Here is a 22,046-nt window from a genome sequence, read left to right as displayed (position 1 = left end):
TAACAAGCTGCTGTACTGATCAAATTAAAATGAAAAACATTAGATATCTACTATAATTAACCATTTACAACATTCAATGCCATTTGACTATTGAGGACACTCGTCAAATAATATCATTTTATGTGTTTGTACGGTATACACCTGACGTAACTTACTGGAGTAATCTACAAAAATAACATTTGAAAATTGACGAGGAGATTTTCAATATAAGTTGACCTAACGGAAGGTATTTATACCGTCTGGAACCTGACGCAGGCTTGTGTGATACCCCCATGGGACTAGGACACAACCACACTTTCCGACCCATGTGCTATCACTAATGTACATATTTCGCATAATGCTAGGCTGTAACGTCAGGTGGTGGACCTATGCTTACAGATGTTGTTGCTAAGACACACGGTCGCTCATGCGTGGTGGGACAATTGATTTTGACCAATAGCTTGCGCCGAGGTCACTGCACGACCAATCGGAAGTGAGAGAAACAGAAAATGACAGCCTCACGTGGGACCAGTGAATAGACCTTGTATATGCCTCAACTCGACTCAAGTGTGTTTCATTGAACGCTTATTTTCATAACATGCACGTTTGGACACAGAACGCTTGACATGAATTGACACGACCATTTGAAAGCAGGTGTTAGTGTTGTGTATATTGTGCTGGTCAACTGTGCTGAGGATACAGGAGTTTACAGGAATGGGAGGAAAGATGCATCAACTGAAGATGTACACAATAGGAGTGATGTTTGTTTTGACAACAGGTGAGATACAAAATTCTAACACATGTACATGTAGTTAAACGTGCCTAATGTGTTTCTTTAATGATGACGCTCTTGGAATATAACTCACTTAACGAAATATTAATCGTCAGTGAATAATCAGTCACAATTACCTGCTGAAACAAATTCCACAGAACCTTAAAAGTACAAATATTGGTGAAAATTAAATGAATGTATCACTGAAAATCAGTGATGAACGAAACATTATTAAATCTTCTTCAGAACTGTAAAAGGGAAGATATTACCCTTGTATATTTATCACAGACTGACAAACTTGAATCACCTGTACGCTACGCGCAAAGACGCACACACTCAACATAAAATATTGATCGTCCAAATCAAAGACTATTGTTTCGTTCGAAGACCTTAGTCCGTATACAAGTGTAAGTTCGGGATGTTTTCGCTGGGAATGTATACACTTTCAACGCGTGTATCACTTGACAACGCGTGTTATAAACTTAATATACAATCTTCTTAATCGGATTGATATTAAGAGTTAATAGTCTCTCGAATTTTTAACAGTGTTAGGGAAATGGTCTGGACAATACCGCTTCCGTATGGATTATTATAAAATCCTAGAAACTTTGTTCATAGGATTCATATTTAGAGTTGACAACAATCTCTCATTTGTTTTATATATTAACAGTGTTACGGAAGTGGTCTGGAAGACACCGCTTCCGTATGGATTAGTCGTAGTTCTCATGGTCCTATATACGTCACAACGGACAAAGGTCATGGGATTATATAATTCCTGACGGAAACGTATATACCTGTTGTAAGTTATTAGCAGGGGGTTGGAAACTCGAAGCTGTGACTTGAACACTGAAAGTAAGCTAATACGTGCAGGCCGTTTGAACCTATAAATGTCACTTTGAAGTGCACGATCTAGTGTTTGTATAGCGTATTGACAACATGACTGGGACGACGTACTTTGGTCCTCAGGGTATCCTTAGTCATCTGTGTATGTTCTGCTGCCCAGATAACAGGCCATACTTACAATTCAATTAAACTTATTACTCGAAAAAACACCAACGGTAGTACATGAACTTACATATATACATTCAGTGAGTAATACAAGCAAAATAACACGACTGTAAAGTACAGAAAGCACATACCCACATTGCTTGTGGTATCTGATACGCCTTGTTGCGGGTTACCGAGACAATTGGTCAATTACCTTGGCACATCTACCATGCTAAAACTGACACATGATCATTTTAATATCATACCGTCATGTTACCATTGTAGTCATAATAACACCAAGAACAATAGTGATTACGATGATGCTAACATTATTTAGCATGACAGTAATATTAGACCATACTATTATTTTATATTAAATAAAACAAACAGGCAGTAATATTATTTTATATTAAATAAAACAAACACTCCTTTACATTCCATCCCGTATAGCCTCAACTCTAACAACCCGTACGGCTCCCTTACAGAATATATTTTATTATTCAACAGAATATATTTTGTTATTCAACAGTATTTATATCTTTATTTGAGAGAATATATGTTACTAATAGCAATGATCATTACATATTCATGATGATAAAGATGATTGATAAAAATAACAAGATGTCAATAATCATAATGATGAGATTTATGATGTTTCTAATAGATAAATTGGAGTCCAGTAGTATTGCATTGAAACGCGTACATGGACATTTTTTCGAAAAGGACGGTACATTCGGCCTCCCTTCCTTGTTTACTCAAGCATGTCATTACGTTACTAATCCGCGTGGTCTTCTTCCTGCTTGGCGACACAGGTCGATAACGCACTGACCTTCGATAGTCTCTCACCACACCTGCAGACTGTTTAACTATTGAAGAGACTCTAATTACTTTCATATTGCGTGACCATCATTAGGGTGCGATTCAGCAGGACCGTGTCCCACCCACACCTCAATCTGGGGGCACAGAACATCAATCAGGCGGCCCCACAGGTGATTAATACGATTTACCTGTACTATTTTCTATTCAAATCGGAATGTGTTAGGCCAATCAGCGTGCCCTGGGGCGAACTTGTAAAACCAAATTAAAATGTAGTTACCCTTTTTGCAGTTCGTTTTATTCTCAAATCAAAACAATAGCATATATTTATAAAAAATACAAAGCAATGAATAACTTGAACGAAAGTTACATTTACCGTTAGTTCGAAAGGTACGATGTACAATTGCAATAAATTTAGACATTTTTGTTAAAACATGGAATATGTATAGTGCACAAGAGGATGGGGGACATGAATGACACAGGGATGCAAAAGGCTTCCTGCTGAAGCTGAGTCCCCATTAAATCGTATCTGCAAATATACTTTAAAAAAGTTTTACATTTTGATTAATTGCTTTTAGTAAGACCTCACTTTAGGTGTAACACCGCTGCCTTAAATGATATTCTTAAATATTTTACCTTGTGACAAGTTAAAATGTATATTACAATGACCTCTGTTAAATTAATTTTTAAATATTAATTTCAATAGTCCTAATTTTCTTACATATATGTAGAACCTTTTAACACGTGTGCATATTGTAGGCATATTGTTCATACATGTTAAAACTAGTTGTGTAGGCTTATATATAATTAATATGTAATGTGTTCATGAGCCTCATAGTCGTCTCGCGTTTATTAATGTTAGGATAAGAAACGCGACTTACCAATCAACTAAATAGTGTACCATAGACATTGTACATGTACATGTATATTGTAATTAACATTCAGTTCAGTGAGTCCTCTCTTCATCAATCATGTTCCCTCTGTTTATTATGCTTTGTGCGTAGCATGTGTCCAAATGGCTGGGTGTCGCACATAAAATGTGTCAATTTATCTGACACAACTTTGACGCTGGAATAATATGTGCTTCTTTTTATTTAAATGAAGTCAAATGATTCCCTTGTCACGTAAAGCACGCGCTATCTTTTCGGACCTTTATCAAATGATGAATAATTATAATAATAACTTAATCGTATGTTTCCTCTTAAGCTTCTTCACAAAGAGGGGGCTCGGGTGGCCCAGTCGTCTTAGGCGCCGCGATTCGCTGTGCAGAGTTGCTTCCCTTGGGCACGCCAGAAACCTATGATTGTGGGTTCGAATCCCGGCTCGCCCCGATTATGTTTCTAGGTTTGTCAGCACCTTACCCGTGCTCGTGGGCTTCAACGAAGTTGTAAACGTCTGAGACCTGCATCACTTGGGGCTTTCCTCCCACATTAAGCTGACACGCCGTGACATAACTGGAATAATGTTAAAAGCGGCGTTAAACCCAACTCACTCACTCACTCACTCACTAACTCTTCACCAAGAACACTCAAGATGAAATATCCAGATTAAACTATAGTGACAATACAGAATTGACATAATCGTTTGTGGCGTGGAATGGGCCAATTTCTACCCTTTCCTAATAAAATACAGTGACATGAGCACGGAAGATGGCTTCGAGAAAAATAATACGATTTTACGTTAAAGTCAAGAATAAATAAGACTGCAAGTTAGCAAGCAATATTTGGTTATCAATGTCAATACATTTTTGCTTACATATCTTTACAAGATTTTTTATATCAATTGTTTGTCGCCTTTAGGAATGGCTGTAGAATAAAGAATATTTGGTGTTAGTAAGGAAGATGGTATCTCAATATTTGCTCTTTAATATAACATTTTTTGTTGATTATTCCGTCACGCTTGTCCATGTCGCAGTCCTAATAGGGTCCTCACGCCTAGAGAACTGACCCTAAGTAATCCTTCATTTATATATAAGTTGTATGGAAACACATACGCAGCATCAATACCGATTAACGAGATCAATTGTTGATGTTTCCATCCTTTACCATGAATCTTATTCCTAATTCTGATAACGCTTTGATATTTCATACCATTTCCTAACCATATGCATACTGGCTAGAAAATAACGTGAATGCATGTCAATTTTGACTATACTATACAGTTCGCCATATTCCGCCTTAATCAATTATTCGACTTCCGTGGACGTGGTCCAGATTAATGACGCTTAGTCGAAGAATATATTACCTGGCGCTTACACCGTCTCCGTGCCATGTTTCTGTCTCGGTAATAACAGGGTGTGTGTAGGTGTGACGTGTAGTACAATTGACCCCTGACCCCTGGAATATAAATCACGTGGAATCAGTAAGTAATTTCGCAAAAGGACACATTCCAGCTGTCACGTTAACACTCTATTGATAAAATTCATAAAATTCATAAAATTCATAACGATGCATATATTCTCATTCTACTGTAGCATCTAATCCAAGAACTAATCTCCATCACTAATCAATCATTGGATCGTCTGGTCCAGACTCGATTATTTACAGACCGCCGTCATATGGCTGGAATAGTGCTGAGTGCGGCGTTAAACAAACAAACAAACACTAATCATTCAGTGCATAATGGAAGGGAGTGTACTCAACTAAATAGACAGATACGTGATCCGATGTGGATTATTGCTCATGATGTCAGTCACTGGTTTTCTGGTCCATTATTTTCAGGCCTGGTTGAACATTAACGCAACCGGTTCACTCAGTTTAATTTCAGCTGAAAATCTCAATCTAGATGTCTTTGATGGCAAAACTCCACATGTATATTATATATGATTAAAACACGTTGACCAGAGAACCAAGTGGTACTGAATAGTGAGTGAGTACGCCGCTTTTAGCAATATTCCAGCAATATCACGGCGGAGGACACCAGAAATGGGCTTCACACATTTACCCGTGTCTTCGGCGTGACGAGTGAACGCTTTAACCCCTAGGCTACCCGACCACCCGGTACTGAAAAAAATATTTTGATTACGAGTACCTAAGCACAACTAACCTATAATCCTTTCCATGACTTGCTGGGCGATCACAAAGCGATCTTAGCTCTAAGTCTGTCGTGACTGCCTTGTCACGACTTTCAAACTTGTGATAGACGCAAGGCTTAGAATGATGACGTGTAATGAACTCAGCGTATTATCTACCAGCATGTGTGGTAGGGCGAGGCAAACAAACCATTGAAGACTATTTAATAACTCAATAATATTCTCAAGTGCCCCAGCCAACACACACAAACACACAAAAACACATACCCACCAACGCATTAGCCTATGCCATTGCGGTGAAGAAAATTGTATGGCTGAAAACACCTTTTTTAGACACGTTTCGGTGCAAATGACAACTCATTTCGCCAAACTGTGTATCAGCACTAAGAGGTATACAGAGACTTCTATAGAAGCCTTTCTATATTGTTAATATTTATAAAGGCAGCATGGCGCGGACTGGATGTATATTACTCAGCTTGACAACCGTGCCTAGCTGTTAACCCAAGCGCCGAGGCTTCCATAGATACCACTGGACATGGCGTATAAACGCTAAATTAAGCTAACTCCCAGATGTTTACACAATTAATATATCAAGAAGGTAAAGCTTTCACACATGAGCTACTCCAATGAGCTGCCAGGGACCGACGTTGCCATTGTTGACTTGACTGAAATCAACATACTTGGACAACCGGATCGGCTCATTCAAATCAACTATGGGTAATCAACTTGTAATAAACTTATAATAGAAGATATTTAATATTGTGAATTTGAAATATTTTGTGAGCTGTAAAAGAAATATTAATGAAAAAAGAAAAAAGATCTATATCAGATTCAAATGAAAATAATTTCAATAAGATGGACGGGGCTGGGGTGGTGATTCGGGGTGGGGACCTTTTTCAGGACAAATTATAATAAAAGCTATATTGTTCCAGTAAAACATGGTAACAACGAATTCCAAAGTGTTGTTGAAATGTCTTTATGATATCTGAAGTGCGTATCAATAGTGAGTGGGTGAGTTGGATTTTAAGCCGCTTTTAGCAATATTCCAGCAATATATAAATGTAATATGTATTGTTCACATATAGGCACGATATATAAATGTAATATGTATTGTTCACATATAGGCACGACTACAATACTAAGTAGTTTATGTAGACGTAAAACCGTGGTTTTCTTCCAGTTGACAAATATAAAATGAAATAAAAATGTATGACAATATATAACTGTTGCTCAGAGATCGTACTCGCAGCTCAAGTAATAACGTTGTCTAATTGGGGGCTGTGATTTACGGCCGTGTGTCCATTTCATGCTTGGTCTAGACGTGGTCAGTGCAAAGTATAAAACTCGGACACTGTGCCAGGGTTGTTGATAGACTGATCTCCATCATAGCAAGTGACTCACGTTATCGTGCGCTCTTTCGTAACGTTTTTCTTCTTCAAAAGTCCTAAATGGTAGTTAACCAGGGTAATGTACTGAAAGTAAATTTCACTGTGACGTATTTAGATCACGTGTTACTTTAGGTCTTCAAGTCTATGGGTATCGCTCAATTGCATCCTATAAGTAAGCAGACACAAACGTGGACTGCCAATTTGCTCGAATCTGGCACGCTCTAAGTCTACATTCATATAACTATAACAGAGTCACGATAGTCAAAACATTATTAATGGTTGTTTTAAGTAGGATGGTATCCTGAGAACCCTTAGCCACAAACTAAGAATATTTCCTCTTGTTTTTACAGAGTAATATTTCTTCATTCTGTTGTGATAGAAAGCCTATACCCAAAATACACTCTAATAAATGTACCCCAATAAAAAAATAAAAATAATAATAATAAAAAAAATAAAAAAAATAAAAATAATTAAAAAATATAAATAATTATAAAAACAATAACACTATTCAAGGGTAATTTCCAGACTCACTCGAAAATACAGTATTTGCTAGACGTTAGGGTTGTTTACATGGAACATCTCTGAATATAGTCAAGTATCCACGTTAACTTGGTATTATATTTTTTAAACTGAATGGTAAAGTATTTACAATGGAGGTGGCTATTATACGTATACTTACGAATCATACTTTGTTTCACGTTTGCCGAAAGTATCCATAGTTTAACATGTCATCGGTCGAATGCATCGCTAGTTCGACTAAGTGTGACAACCTTAACATAACACAGTGATACGAGTGATCTTTGTAGACACCTTACAGTGTTGTACTAGGAACGATCTTCCCAGGCACAAATCAGTAATACCATTGAACTCCTTACAGTGTTGGACTAGGAACGATCTTCCCAGGCACAAATCAGTAATACCATTGAACTCCTTACAGTGTTGGACTAGGAACGATCTTCCCAGGCACAAATCAGTAATACCATTGAACTCCTTACAGTGTTGTACTAGGAACGATCTTCCCAGTCACAAATCAGTAATACCATTGAACTCCTTACAGTGTTGTACTAGGAACGATCTTCCCAGGCACAAATCAGTAATACCATTGAACTCCTTACAGTGTCGTGTTTGGAACGACCGGAACAAGTGCACATCAGCTATGGCGACACCCCCGACCAGATGGTGGTGTTGTGGTCAACGTTGGAAGACGTTAAGGGTGTTGTCCAATATGGCGAGGATAAGGAGCAGCTTACAGAACAACAGAACGGTTCTGCGACCCGTTTAACACTTGAAAGCTGGAATGCCCGACAGTACATGCACAGAGCACAGCTGAAGGTAGGACATGTTGGCAATGTACTCATCACCACGATAACACGTCCTTGACATATTCGTAATCCTGTCTCTAGATTGAACGGGGTGAAATGGGGGTTAACCTTGTTTTCAAGATTATTGCACTTATATATCGACGTGCATACACGTGTGTGTGCGTGTGCGCATGCGTGCGTGCGTGCGTGCGTGCGTGCGTGCGTGTGGCTGCCTGTACTAGTGCGTCGGTTTTATAGTGCTAGCCCACTGAGATACCATGCCGCATACCCGACTCAGACACATCACTGACATCCGAGCGGACTAGTCCTAGTATTATCTCCTTAATGCCGACCGCCAGGCAGGGTAAAATAAGTACCATTTGAAAATATTTTTTTAACCTGGATCTTCACGTCCAAATAAGAACTAAAATTCCAATGATACACCTTTTTGTTACCCGTTTTCAAGTACTGCGTTACTTATAACTGAGTAGACGGCTCTCGTTGATCTACTTTGAATGGTTTGCACATAACTGGATAAATAATCGAAACAGAAATACACATTTTGGAGTGGACCAAGAATAATACGGACCAATATTTTACAGCTAAAACTATATACATAAGTATGTAATGATAGTTCTATTATCTAAGTAGTGTTGTAAAATTAGTTTTCAACAACTACTTGATCAACTCGATATATCGTTTAGGTCTAAAGTGTGGTTTGCTAGTGGTTCACCGGGCAGGACATGTCTGGGGGGTGTCCTCAGATGTTGACGCAGACAAGTATCTTATCTGAGTAAAGATTTGTTTTGATGAGATTTGTAGAATGCTTTAATGACACTTGGCCAATACCTGCACCCGCTTGGAAAGAATTACGGATAACTAGATATATTTTCAACAGTGCCCAGGCCTTCGTATTAACGAGGGTTCACTGTAGAAAGACCTAAAAAGATAATGGTATTCTTATTCAGTGACGTGAATAAGTTGAGGTTTGACCTAGTGTTGAACATCATTTCAGTGATGTTACGAAGTCGCATAGGAGGAAGTCTGGGAGTGGCACGTGTCGATTGCTCGCACCTGCATTTTGTAGCAAGCCGTGGGTATGACACTGGCATATTTGATGTATGACTGAAATTTGGACAAGAAATGTATTATTGTATCTGAAGTGAAATGGACCATAAATTAGCATAACACAAATTACGCAAAGATTAACATCCTCGATTATCGGTGCATTATGTTTACATTCTGTTCGATAACGCTCTGGACCCATTCGCTAACATTGTTTCCAAATGAGCACGATTCGAACGACACGACGTTAAAAATAGCGGTCCAATCGAGATAGAACAGCGACTGAAGTGGGAGCGAATGGGTTCGGGTATTTATCACTATAGTCGCCGTATTCTTTCCTTACACGGCCGTTTGTTAAATTCTTCTTCTGATGGGGAAGGGGCAGCGGTGTCACGGGCTCGTCACTCCGAAGACCCGGGTTCGATTCCCCAAATGTGTACAATGTGTAAAGCCCATTTCTGGTGTGCCCCGCCGTGATATTGCTGGAATATTGCTAAAAGGGGTGTAAAACAATACTCACTCACACTTCTGATGGAGCTGTAATGTTGCATTATTTCAACAGAAATTGAAAGCCAAGACGAAATACTTCTACAAGGTGACCAGTGTTGACGGCACGACTACGGCGGCATCTCGTATCTTCAGCTTTACGACGATGGATGTGACGACTGTGAGTATTCTAATTTCTGTATTTTCCTCATTGTTTCTTATAAAAATAGAAAATAACTCTCGTCAGACATTTCCGTTAGGTAAAGAATTGGTTACCAACCATAACTAGCTGAAGCAGTGAAAATCGACCCGCAGTTAGCTGTACAAAAGCCACGCTTCATCATATCATTAGTAGTTCTAGGCATTGGCTTAAGCGTGCTCAACACATTTGCTGACAATCCTTAACAGGTGCTTTCAAAAAATAATCCAATTGTAAATGTAAAGAATTCTTACTTTCCTTGTCTCTGTTGATGTAAATGTTTATGTCGTGTTAAATCGTCCTTGTGTACAACATCTCAAATGTTTGTGAAATTGAATAATATGAATATGGTTTCTTTCTTCAATGTTACAGGCGCGGCGAGCGGCGTTCCTGGTGTACGGCGACCTTGGCGTTGAGGGCAAGGAGACGTTCTCCAGACTTCAACAAGAGGTGGACAGCGGGGACTACGACTCCATCTGGCACATTGGAGACTTCGCCTACGACATGCAATCTAACGGTGGACTGGTAAGTCGTTCTGTCATCGAAAGTCATTCATGCTTGACATGAATTCTTAAGGTGGACGTTCAGTGTCGTTCAGTGCGCTTCGCCTATGGTCTGATACGACTTTCTGTCATGGAGTACATTCGACGATGACCTGATACGACTTTCTGTCATGGTGCACATTTGACGATGACCTGATACGACTTTTTGTCATGGTGTACATTTGACTATGATCTGATACGACTTTCTGTCATGGTGCACATTCGACGATGACCTGATACGACTTTCTGTCATGGTGCACATTTGACGGTGACCTCATACGACTTTCTGTCATGGTGCACATTTGACGGTGACCTCATACGACTTTCTGTCATGGTGTACATTCGACGATGACCTGATACGACTTTCTGTCATGGTGTACATTCGACGATGACCTGATACGACTTTCTGCCATGGTGTACATTCGACGATGACCTGATACGACTTTCTGTCATGGTGCACATTTGACGGTGACCTCATACGACTTTCTGTCATGGTGTACATTCGACGATGACCTTATACGACTTTCTGTCATGATGCACATTTGACGGTGACCTCATACGACTTTCTGTCATGGTGTACATTCGACGATGACCTGATACGACTTTCTGTCATGGTGCACATTCGACGATGACCTGATACGACTTTCTGTCATGGTGTACATTCGACGATGACCTGATACGACTTTCTGTCATGGTGTACATTCGACGATGACCTTATACGACTTTCTGTCATGATGCACATTTGACGGTGACCTTATACGACTTTCTGTCATGGTGTACATTCGACGATGACCTGATACGACTTTCTGCCGTGGTGCACATTTGACGGTGACCTCATACGATTTTCTGTCATGGTGCACATTTGACGATGACCTGATACGACTTTTTGTCATGGTGTACATTTGACTATGATCTGATACGACTTTCTGTCATGGTGCACATTCGACGATGACCTGATACGACTTTCTGTCATGACATGCTCTCTGGTGATGATGGGCGGTCGGGTAGCCAAGTGGTTAAAGCGTTCGCTCGTCACGCTGAAGACCCGGGTTCGATTCCAATTTCTGGTGTCCTCCGCCGTGATATTGCTGGAATATTGCTAAAAGCGTAAAGCCAAATTCTCTAACTCTGTCGATGACCTGTTCCGTCGTTTATTGATACCGTGCATAATGGAATGGAATATCATTCTGCCATACGCCTACTCATTTAAATCCGATCTTTTACTCCGATATGTTACCTCTATGCAAGAAGATCTGACAAACACTTCAGATGAATCCGGAGAAATCATGGACCGTTTAGTCTAATTAAAGACTGCGTCGGTTTTGAACCAATTAAACGTTCAAGCTTCGACGCTGATTAGAAAGTTCACCGTCGAGTAAAAGATACAACTGCAATGGGGATGGCCATACGGTAACTGACGTCGACTGCACAAACGTTGAGGTCAAGGACGATCTGGTATATTTTAGTATTGTATTCGCACGTTGAACTATGGCATTGTTGATAGCTAAAACACACAAAGCACATCCTATATACTCATTGTAACATGGAATAATATCAAATGTTTATATTGGGCTTCATGGTCGTCGTCAATATTTAGTACAATATAAATACTATCCGCTGACTACGTGAGGTAAACACGTGAACCCTTCGTTACAGGTTGGCGACCAGTTTATGAGAGCCGTGGAAAACATTGCAGCTAACATTCCCTACATGACATCCCCAGGCAACCATGGTCAGTGACAATGGTGGTGGTGGTGATGATGATGATTATTATTATGATGACGATGAACATTTGTAATTGTTAATATACATATTTATTCACTGATTCTTTATCTCCGGTTTGATATCCTTGTTTTTTTTGTGATACAGGCAAACGGAACCATTAACTTCATTATTTTACAGTAAAAGCGGAATTCAGCACGTATAAAGAGCATATTCAGTTTAAGGGGTCAATATGAGTATATGTAGAGGTAAAATCAAATCACATATCTAAATGCAGTTGAGCTTTTGGATGAATAGACAGGACTTGGTTACATTACTCTAAAGGAACATGTGACTTCCATCCACAGAGATCGCGGGAGCCGAGGAGTTCCTCCACTACCGTACCAGATTCAGCACCCCCGGGACCCCCTGGCCTATCCCCCTCAACTCCATGTGGTACAGCTACAACGTGGGCCCCGTACATTTCATCAGGTAATTCCCTACAGCGACACATGCTGTGTATGTAAATAGATACATATCGGCCGTCCCTTGTGGTGCTTATTGCTTATATGACCACCTAAAGACGTTAAAAGATGGTACATGTTGTAGCCCTGCCTGGCGCTCAGCATAGAGGGGCTAAAACAAGGACTGGTCGGCTGGGAGTGTACTCTGGGAGTCTCTGAGTGGGGTATTCCTGCGGCATGGTATCTCAGTGGGGCGGTTCTATAAACTCGGCATTAGTCTGGACTGGTACCAGAAAACACACCAGTGCATGCACGTCGCTGTATAAGTGCGACGTTAAACATTTTTACATCACCTCACACGCCCTCGTCGTGCTTATATAAAGGTAGTCATTAAGCATTCCGTCAAAGCGGTTCTGAATCCCAAAACGAGGCTGACATTGTCGTGCTATTTTTAGCGTCACTATGGTTTACATTTCTACCTTTAAGTCTATGTTTTTTGGTCACGTGATACTTTAGGTCTTCCAGCCTTTGAAAATAGCTCGATGGTTTCTTGCAACATCATCATTGATTAGTTTGTATGTTCTTTACCGCCGCAAGAATCTTTAAAATTGAAAAGATACAACAGTCCTTGCGTATTGAAGCAAGTAAAAACTATGTAGGGGACGTCATTATAGGTATACCTACTTCCCTTGCGTAGCGAAGGGTAAACACACGTTAAGGGGCACCATTCTAGACACGTTGACGAACACAAATAATCGTAAACAATTTGTTTAATTTCAGTTATTCCACAGAGGTCTACTTCACGCATGACCAGAACTATGTGTGTGAGCAGTATGATTGGTTGCTGAAGGACCTCCTACAAGCCAATCAAAACCGTGGGTCCCAGCCCTGGATCGTTGCCATGGGTCACCGGCCAATGTACTGCTCCAATAACAACATCGATGACTGCACAGGAAGAATTTTCAGTGGTTGGGTGCGGAGAAGGTACGGTTTCATCAAATTTCCTTTCCTTTCAAGCTCCAATGGAGAATGAAAATAACCACATATTTCAGCATAATTTGTTCAAAAATCCCAAAACAATTATAGACATCAGGTCTTTGAAAGGCATTTAGAAGTGATACACACACGGAAGAGAATTTATTGATGTCAACATATTTATTAATAGGAACACAATGTTTCGGAGTATATACTTACACCTTCATCAGGTGAATGAATGCCATGAGGCAGAGAGCATATATATGTACATGTAAGAACAACAAAAGTAATAACAAACAAGGTTGAACAAACAATGGAGGCCAACAGATAATTGGCGCTGATAGGAGATTAGCAATTGACAAATGAATTATAGACATAAAGTTATCTTAATATGGCCTTTGGGTCGGGGAATACACAAGGATTTCATAGAAAAAAAACCTAGACCAACATTTAGATACTTCAAAAAATGATAAATGAGGACATGGTCACAATTGCATTTTTTCTTTAAGTAAACATCTTGTAACTAAATAGTATGTAGAGTGAAAGTCGGAAGTGTTGTTTGTTTATTTCAAAGGGTCTCTCATCTATGAATACTGGGTAGCGTTAATGAAGCGAATGCCTGTGGTCCACTGCTGAGCCCCACTAGTTAACCCCTGTGAACTACAACAACACGCACATCAAACATGTATCAGCCTTTGAGTTGTATGGCAACAAGGTCGACGTGTATATCTTTCACAGGTATCGCCTTATCCCACTCGGGTCAATTCTTCTTACACGGCTTCCCATATCTAATACCCAGTTGGATTGTAACGGGCCCTCTGCCATTGTCACGGCGACGATGTATTCCTACGCGCGGAAGTATAAATACAAATCCGTTGCTTGTATCATTTTTTTCTAAATACTAGAAACGGGTAAATGCCTTTTAGGAGTAGATTAGTTAGTCGCCGGAAATGATCTTTGCGCATGCTTGTCATGGGATAGTTGGAAATGAATAGGGCAGGGAAAGAGGCGGATTTTGCTGCTTGCTGATTCAATAGCATCCAGCGCTGAGTACTCATTATTGGAAGTGTTTGAAAAACACAATTGCCGAAGTAGGAAGGGTTCGACGTTAAACCATTTCACAATCTCATTAAAATCAAACCTTAGTTCTCGCTACCGCTAAACAAAGATCTGAAGACATACCATTAGGGGTCAGAACGACCTTTCATCCGACCAATCAGAGTGTCGCTTACCAGATCATGAATGTGACAGTCGGAATGTGATTTCTTATCATGCAACCTCGAAAACTTTAACATTGAGTATTCCGAACGATAGTTACGGGTTTTACGACTGAATCCTTACAATCTAGACAATCCAATAGCCATTCCAGAATGGGTTTTTTTCAGGTTTCAAATTTGTAATCGAGAATTTGTCAGATTATGTTTCGAAGCGTAGTCGCCAATTTGATTTTGTGCCGTAAAGCACGAGAAAGCTGCATTCTGATTGGTCATGCCATTGATCGGTCAAAGACGTGACCCGTAATGGGATGTCTCAGGTCTTTGTTTAGCGGTAGCGAGAACTAAGATTTGATGTTAATGAGATTGAACGATTTCACCTCACCTCTGGTTTTCTCGACGCCACAAGCCTCCACCAACTTCTGTATTCAGTTGATTTGGGACACGGCATTATGTAGATAACACATACAAATCCGTTTAATCCTATCTCGGTGGTTTACTTGTTATATATTACTGTGTATAACTACGAAGTCCAGTGTTTTAAGTTCAGGTAGTAAATGATTATTGTCTGAGATGGAATAGATATTCGAGGATCTTCAAGCAAACATTATTTTGATCAAAGCCCGAAGGTTTCTAAAACATTTTCAATGAGGTGTTGACATTTGGTAAACTTTATATTAACGTCCTCTGTAACAATATCGAGAGTCTGTTTCCCGTTTACCCCTCGCAAGGAAACGCTTAGATTTTGTTTTCTAACGACTTCTTCTCTTCCAGCTTGGAGGATCTGTTCCACGTCCAGGGCGTTGATCTGGTGATTGAGGCACACGAGCACTCCTACGAGCGTCTGTTCCCTCTGTATAAGGGCAACCTCGTCAGGACGGACTACAACAACCTCACCACCACTGTCCACGTCATCTCGGGGGCGGCCGGCAACAAAGAAGGCAGCAACAGTATGGCAAGCAGTTTCAGTGAGTTTTGCTTACGCGAAATATTTGATATGTTCTGTTAGCAAATGTAATATAGTCCTCGCCACTTGAATCACGAAATATCGCGATGATTAATTAACGAAGATAGCTGCATGTGTGCAAAACATATACAGTGAAAACAAACCAGTCCGCCGATAAGGAACATTACTTCCAGTAATGACAAACATTGCAAAGTGCGCTTTTCAAGAAATGCCAGTTTCCTTAGCGATAAACATCATCATTGACCTTGGTCAATTGCGCTTTAAATATTTCATCTGCACGTGTTCTTCTTTCAGTTCGTGCTGCTAATGTACGTACGTTTCACAAAAATATAGTCGTTCACAGTCACCTGACTGCCGAGCCTCAGTCGATTGATGAAATATGCCCTGTAAACGGCAGCATGGTTCCTGGCCCTCTATGCGCTTGTTCATGTTTGCGTAAGTTAACGACGCACAAAGAGAGCCGGGAACCAGCTCAGATTACTTTCTTGCTAAAATTTACCGCTCTACGCATGTTGTCGTTTACAGGGCGTATTTGATTTAACACATTTAAATGCTCCAAGCTGTCACCAGCTTTTTCATCAAATAACGGAACGACAACGGCGAGGATTGTAATCCAAATGACTAGGAAAGGGCGAGGCGTAGAAAAGATTACTACGTATTGAAAATGCGTTGAAAATTGATATCATTTTAGCGGTTGGAATTTCAAACAACTAGTCGGTGATAAATTATTTTTAGTCAAATTTAACCAACAAATACGCAAACAAATATCAAATTACAACTGAAACAGCATAACTTGCCGGCTGTTACACCTTGATCCCGCTAAATTTGTCACACCCTACTTACCATAACTTTAGAACGGTAAGAAGCGTTCTGTTTCAGATGACATATTTTGCGGGATATTAGTTCAGCTCCAGTAGGCTATACTCATCCTATTTTCGGCTCACTAACGCAGAGTATAATCTATATATTTACTGAAATCCGTCGTCTTCGACATAGCCAGTTCTCGAAGTATTCGAGCAATATATAATGAATTGTACTTTACCCATGACTTTTGACAAATATCCCTCCAAAACATCAAATTCACTTTTCCCTTATATTTTTCTTTCTATATGTAGTCTCATTGTATGGATTTAACCGGTTGTTGTCATGTTTCCAGAGCCCTGGTCCGCTTACCGCCACGACATCGTCGGGGACAACACATACGGTCGCCTGGTTGTCCACAACTCCACCCACCTGTACTGGGACCAGGTGCGAGCCGTCAACGGAGGCGTCATCGACTCCATGTGGCTAGTGCAGTACAACCACGGCCCCTTTGTCAGCAACGTGGACTGTGGGGGAAAGGGAGGCCACTCTTCGTGTCACTGTCCCACACCCTTCCACTACCTGACGGTCGCTATCTGTATCCTAGTGGCACTGGTGATGGTATTGGTGGGGATAATTGCCAGCGTCGTGATGTGGAGGCGGAGACGGAGAAATAAGACCTACCAACTCATGAGTACTGTTGCAGACGAAGACAATGACAGTCTCCTGTCGTTGTGATCACAAGATATGGATCTTCTGTCGTTGTTAACATAAGATGAGGATCTTCTTTGGTTAACGGCGTTTTTGCATAATGAGGATCTCCTATGGCTGTGATCGCCTAAAGAGGATCTTCTGTGGTTGTGATCACACGCCGAGGACCATCTATGGATGCGGTCGCAAGATGAAGATCTACATGTGATTGCGAAATGAGGATCTTCTGAAGTTGTGATCGCAAGATGAGGAATTTTACGGTTGCGATCACACGAGACGGGACTCACACTAATCACTTGCACTGAGCGAAGTCAATCTGTGATATGGCTTTAAAGTCACTGTTTGTCATTTGAAAGAACTGAAATGATTTTTCTTATATGAAATGAATCATCGTGTTTATTGCACTCTATGTATCCAAACCAAATACTGCTGTGTTACTCCTAAGCGCAACCTCATCAATACTCACTCACTATTGTGCTACATATTTTACCGGATAGTATCAAACTCGAAGGTGCCAAGGCGTAGTAAGAGCTGTCATTCAGTAACGTCCCTTAGTAAAAGGATGAGATGTCATTGAGTAACGTCCCTTAGTAAAAGGATGAGATGTCATTGAGTAACGTCCCTTAGTAAAAGGATGAGATGTCACGGAGTAACGTCCCTTAGTAAAAGGATGAGATGTCAAAGAGTAACGTTCCTTAGTAAAAGGATGAAATGTCACGGAGTAACGTCCCTTAGCAAAAGGATGAGATGTCAAAGAATAACGTCCCTTAGTAAAAGGATGAAATGTCACGGAGTAACGTCCCTAAGTAAAAAATGTCACGGAGCAACGTCCCTTTGTAAAAGGGTGAGATGTCAAAGAGTAACGTCCCTTAGTAAAAGGATGAGCAAGCTCCTTCCCAGCGCGTGAAACCTTCGTTACACTCTCGGTAACATCGCGATAGTATAGAGAGCTCCGCGGACGGGCTATAGCTGCGAGGAGCGTGAAGGATAAAATGTCACGGAGTAACGTCCCTTAGTAAAATGATGATATGTCACGGATTAACCCCGTGCACTTAGAAACTGGAAGATATGATAGAGTAACGTCTCTTAGTAACAGGAAGAACAAGCTCCTTCCCAGCGGTGACACCACCATTACACTCTCGGTTCCTTAGTAGCAGGAGAGTCTACAAGAGTAACGTCCACTGATGTTAGCAACGGGGACAGCTACAAGAGTAACGTCCACTGATGTTAGCAACGGGGACAGCTACAAGAGTAACGTTCACTGATGTTAGCAACGGGGACAGCTACAAGAGTAACGTCCACTGATGTTAGCAACGGGGACAGCTACAAGAGTAACGTCCACTGATGTTAGCAACGGGGACAGCTACAAGAGTAACGTCCACTGATGTTAGCAACGGGGACAGCTACAAGAGTAACGTCCACTGATATCAGCAACGGGGAGAGCTACAAGAGTAACGTCCACTGATGTTAGCAACGGGGAGAGCTACAAGAGTAACGTCCACTGATGTTAGCAACGGGGACAGCTACAAGAGTAACGTCCACTGATGTTAGCAACGTGGACAGCTACGAGAGTAACGTTCACTGATGTTAGCAACGGGGAGAGCTACAAGAGTAACGTCCACTGATGTTAGCAACGTGGACAGCTACAAGAGTTACGTCCACTGATGTTAGCAACGGGGACAGCTACAAGAGTAACGTCCACTGATGTTAGCAACGGGGACAGCTACGAGAGTAACGTTCACTGATGTTAGCAACGGGGAGAGCTACAAGAGTAACGTCCACTAATGTTAGCAACGGGGACAGCTACAAGAGTAACGTCCACAGATGTTAGCAACGGGGAGAGCTACAAGAGTAACGTCCACTGATGTTAGCAACGGGGACAGCTACAAGAGTAACGTCCACTGATGTTAGCAACGGGGACAGCTACAAGAGTAACGTCCATAGTAACAGGAAGAGCTGTGACAGAGTAAGGCCTCATGTTGCTAGGACCCAAACCTCCATCCCACAGCAACATGAAGAACCAGGAGTCGTGTAGTCGCATATTTATTGCTGAGAAGGGAAGGGACCTTCACTCAATTTGTGATGTAATAATCTGTTAATGACAGCAAGGTGTTTTACAGTGATCAACGAAGAACGCATAGTTCCGACGAATTGAGTACATCAAGTGTTTTTGAATGTCAAACAAGACAATGTCAAGCAGGAAATAGTGATTGTTCAAGGGGAGACATGTGTTTATGCCAAAAAAGATCCTTTCCATTTCACATTTCATAGGTTATTCGATACCATCAACAAAGGATAATGATGAAATGATATTAAATATAATCTTGTGAAAATTAAGCAAGCCTTTTTAATAGGTTGCGTATTTAATATTTCGATTGAGAAATTGTGTTATATATATGTATGTATTTTAACATAACTCTAAACGTGTTGCTCAAGTCACCTGATTTACCTAAACATTTATTGTTGTGGAATCCCGGATATTTTTAAGCCGAGAGTGAAGTCCTATAAAGCATTGTGTGGTTAGAATCCCCTTCATTGTAAACATTTTCATTGTGTCATCCTTTTTCATGGGGTTAATTCTTAGGCTCTCCTGTTTTACAAATACATATATTACACAAATCCCCTAGGATATTCTATCTGTACAATATTCATACAATGTTCATGTCATGTGACCTGCTATTGTAAATAAACACTGTGTGCAAGGGTCACACGACCTACTATTGAATAAGCATTCAAAGAATGAATGGTATATACACTTTATGAAAGGTTCGCCGTATGCCAAATATAGAGTACCATGCATCCCAGGAACCCATATCACCTGCTATTGACTATCATGAATTAAACAAACGCATGGCATACCGTGTACACAAGGCTGCTATCACCTGGTATTGACATACACTGCATACAAGGTTCTACTAACCTGGATATCATGTATATAGCAATGTTCATTCCTAATTTCACCATGTCTAGTCATTCTGCGCGTCTACCAATCAGTTATTTGCTTGTTAACGAGTCTTAAACATGTATATATAACCTAATGAGCACCTCACGAGTGTTAAAAACGTTATTATTTATTTATTTATCTGTCAAAATGCACATTCTTGTTATTGTTGATCATTGTTAGATATGTTTGGATGAGATCTCAATTCCAAGTTTACTGGTGGTTTCCTCTGTAAATACAGATGCATAAATATGGATTAAATTATTTTATTGTAGTGCGACTGTGTTTTTTATTCTGTTTGTTTGTTAGGTTTTAAACGCCGCACTCAGCAATATTCCAGTTATATGACGGCGGTCAGTAAGTAATCGACTCTGGACGAGACAATCCAGTGACTGATATCATGAGCATCGATCCACGCAATTGGGATACGATGACATCCATTAACGAAGTCAGCCAGCCTGACCAGCCGATCCCGTTAGTTGCCTCTTACGACAAGCAGGGTGCATGGCTTGCTGAAGATCAATTCTAACCCGGATCTTCACGGGTGTATTTTAATTCTGTGCGAGCGTCTTTGGTTATAACGCCCTGCCGAGGTAAGGACACCAGTCTGGACTGCTGATAGAGATGATTATGTAAGATTGGAAACCAACTGAAATGAGAAGGACCCACCTTCTCCCGGATCTTAACTAAAATGCGTCCGACGCAGACCGACAACTGATAGATGTTGCCACTTTGAAGTAACCCACAAGCACTGCTGTTGTACAAGGATCCGAATGGGAGAGAATCTGGGTAAGGAGCCCATAACCAGCGAATCCTTGTTCGTCCAACTGTGTAGTTCAGCGCGATACAATCCCATTCTCCCGATCCATGTTAGAGTCACATTTTACGTGGGTGCACGTGCAGCACACAATCCCATAAAATTTCAATGCGTGGTACAAGAGATTTATTAAGAACCCATATCAGTTTGTAAACTTTCGATGTAGTGAACCTGATAAGATTGATGCCAATGAACGCGTAAATATGTTACAATGTTAGATTCGTTCCCCAAGCCACATAAATATCACACCATGAAAGGTAAGCAATAATATATTACGGGCGCTTCACCTGCTACCGCAATACTCTGTCGTCAAAGCCTTGGACGTATCAAAGACAAGGAGGGCTGAAAGCCTGAAGCACAATAAGAAGGGGGCCAAAGAAGCAGTTATGACGCGGACGCAATCCCCACAAAGCATACTTATCATGTTGACGTATAAAAAAATACATAGTTTGGGGTCATGTTTATTGACTTCACTTTAACGTTAACGTTAACAAACGCAAATTGTGTCCCGAAATCCGTGCTAGCATTTTTGTTTTAAAGTGCACCAGTGAATTATATCTACTTTGGCATTTAGTCATATTTGTTAATGGCGAGTCGGAGAATGCTGAATGGCAGGTTATTGGAAAATACTGCAGAATGTCCTTCCTCCAGTGACAGACAAACACACACACCGCTCGGAAAAATCGATTTGTTTCATTATCAAATATTGGCAGCAGTACGTCTTCTCAGATTTACCTTACCAAAGCTACTATTTCCAAATATGAAGCCAGTCAGCCACCCCGTGGTCGATTATCCATCGTATAATATATCCATTGTATGATGATAAATACCCTTGACCCATTAGCTACCATAGCTACGTTTGGGACTGTATTCAAAAGATAGACCACGA

General features: G+C 40.6%; 1 protein-coding gene across 1 annotated transcript; it reads left to right on the top strand.

Moving 5' to 3' along the window:
• The first annotated feature begins 231 nt into the window (after positions 1-231).
• LOC124138914 (acid phosphatase type 7-like) lies at positions 232-20,614 on the top strand. The gene is made up of 9 exons (XM_046505817.2): positions 232-757; positions 8,091-8,305; positions 9,902-10,006; positions 10,397-10,549; positions 12,223-12,298; positions 12,636-12,759; positions 13,512-13,715; positions 15,695-15,888; positions 17,044-20,614. Exons 1-9 carry the CDS (start codon positions 694-696, stop codon positions 17,424-17,426), a joined length of 1,518 nt encoding a protein of 505 aa, XP_046361773.2. The 5' UTR covers positions 232-693; the 3' UTR covers positions 17,427-20,614.
• Positions 20,615-22,046: the final 1,432 nt, after the last annotated feature.

Source organism: Haliotis rufescens, unplaced genomic scaffold (assembly GCF_023055435.1).
Source record: "Haliotis rufescens isolate VD_foot unplaced genomic scaffold, xgHalRufe1.0.p SCAF_19, whole genome shotgun sequence".
NCBI lineage: Eukaryota > Metazoa > Mollusca > Gastropoda > Lepetellida > Haliotidae > Haliotis > Haliotis rufescens.
This window is presented reverse-complemented; position numbering and strand designations above follow the sequence as displayed.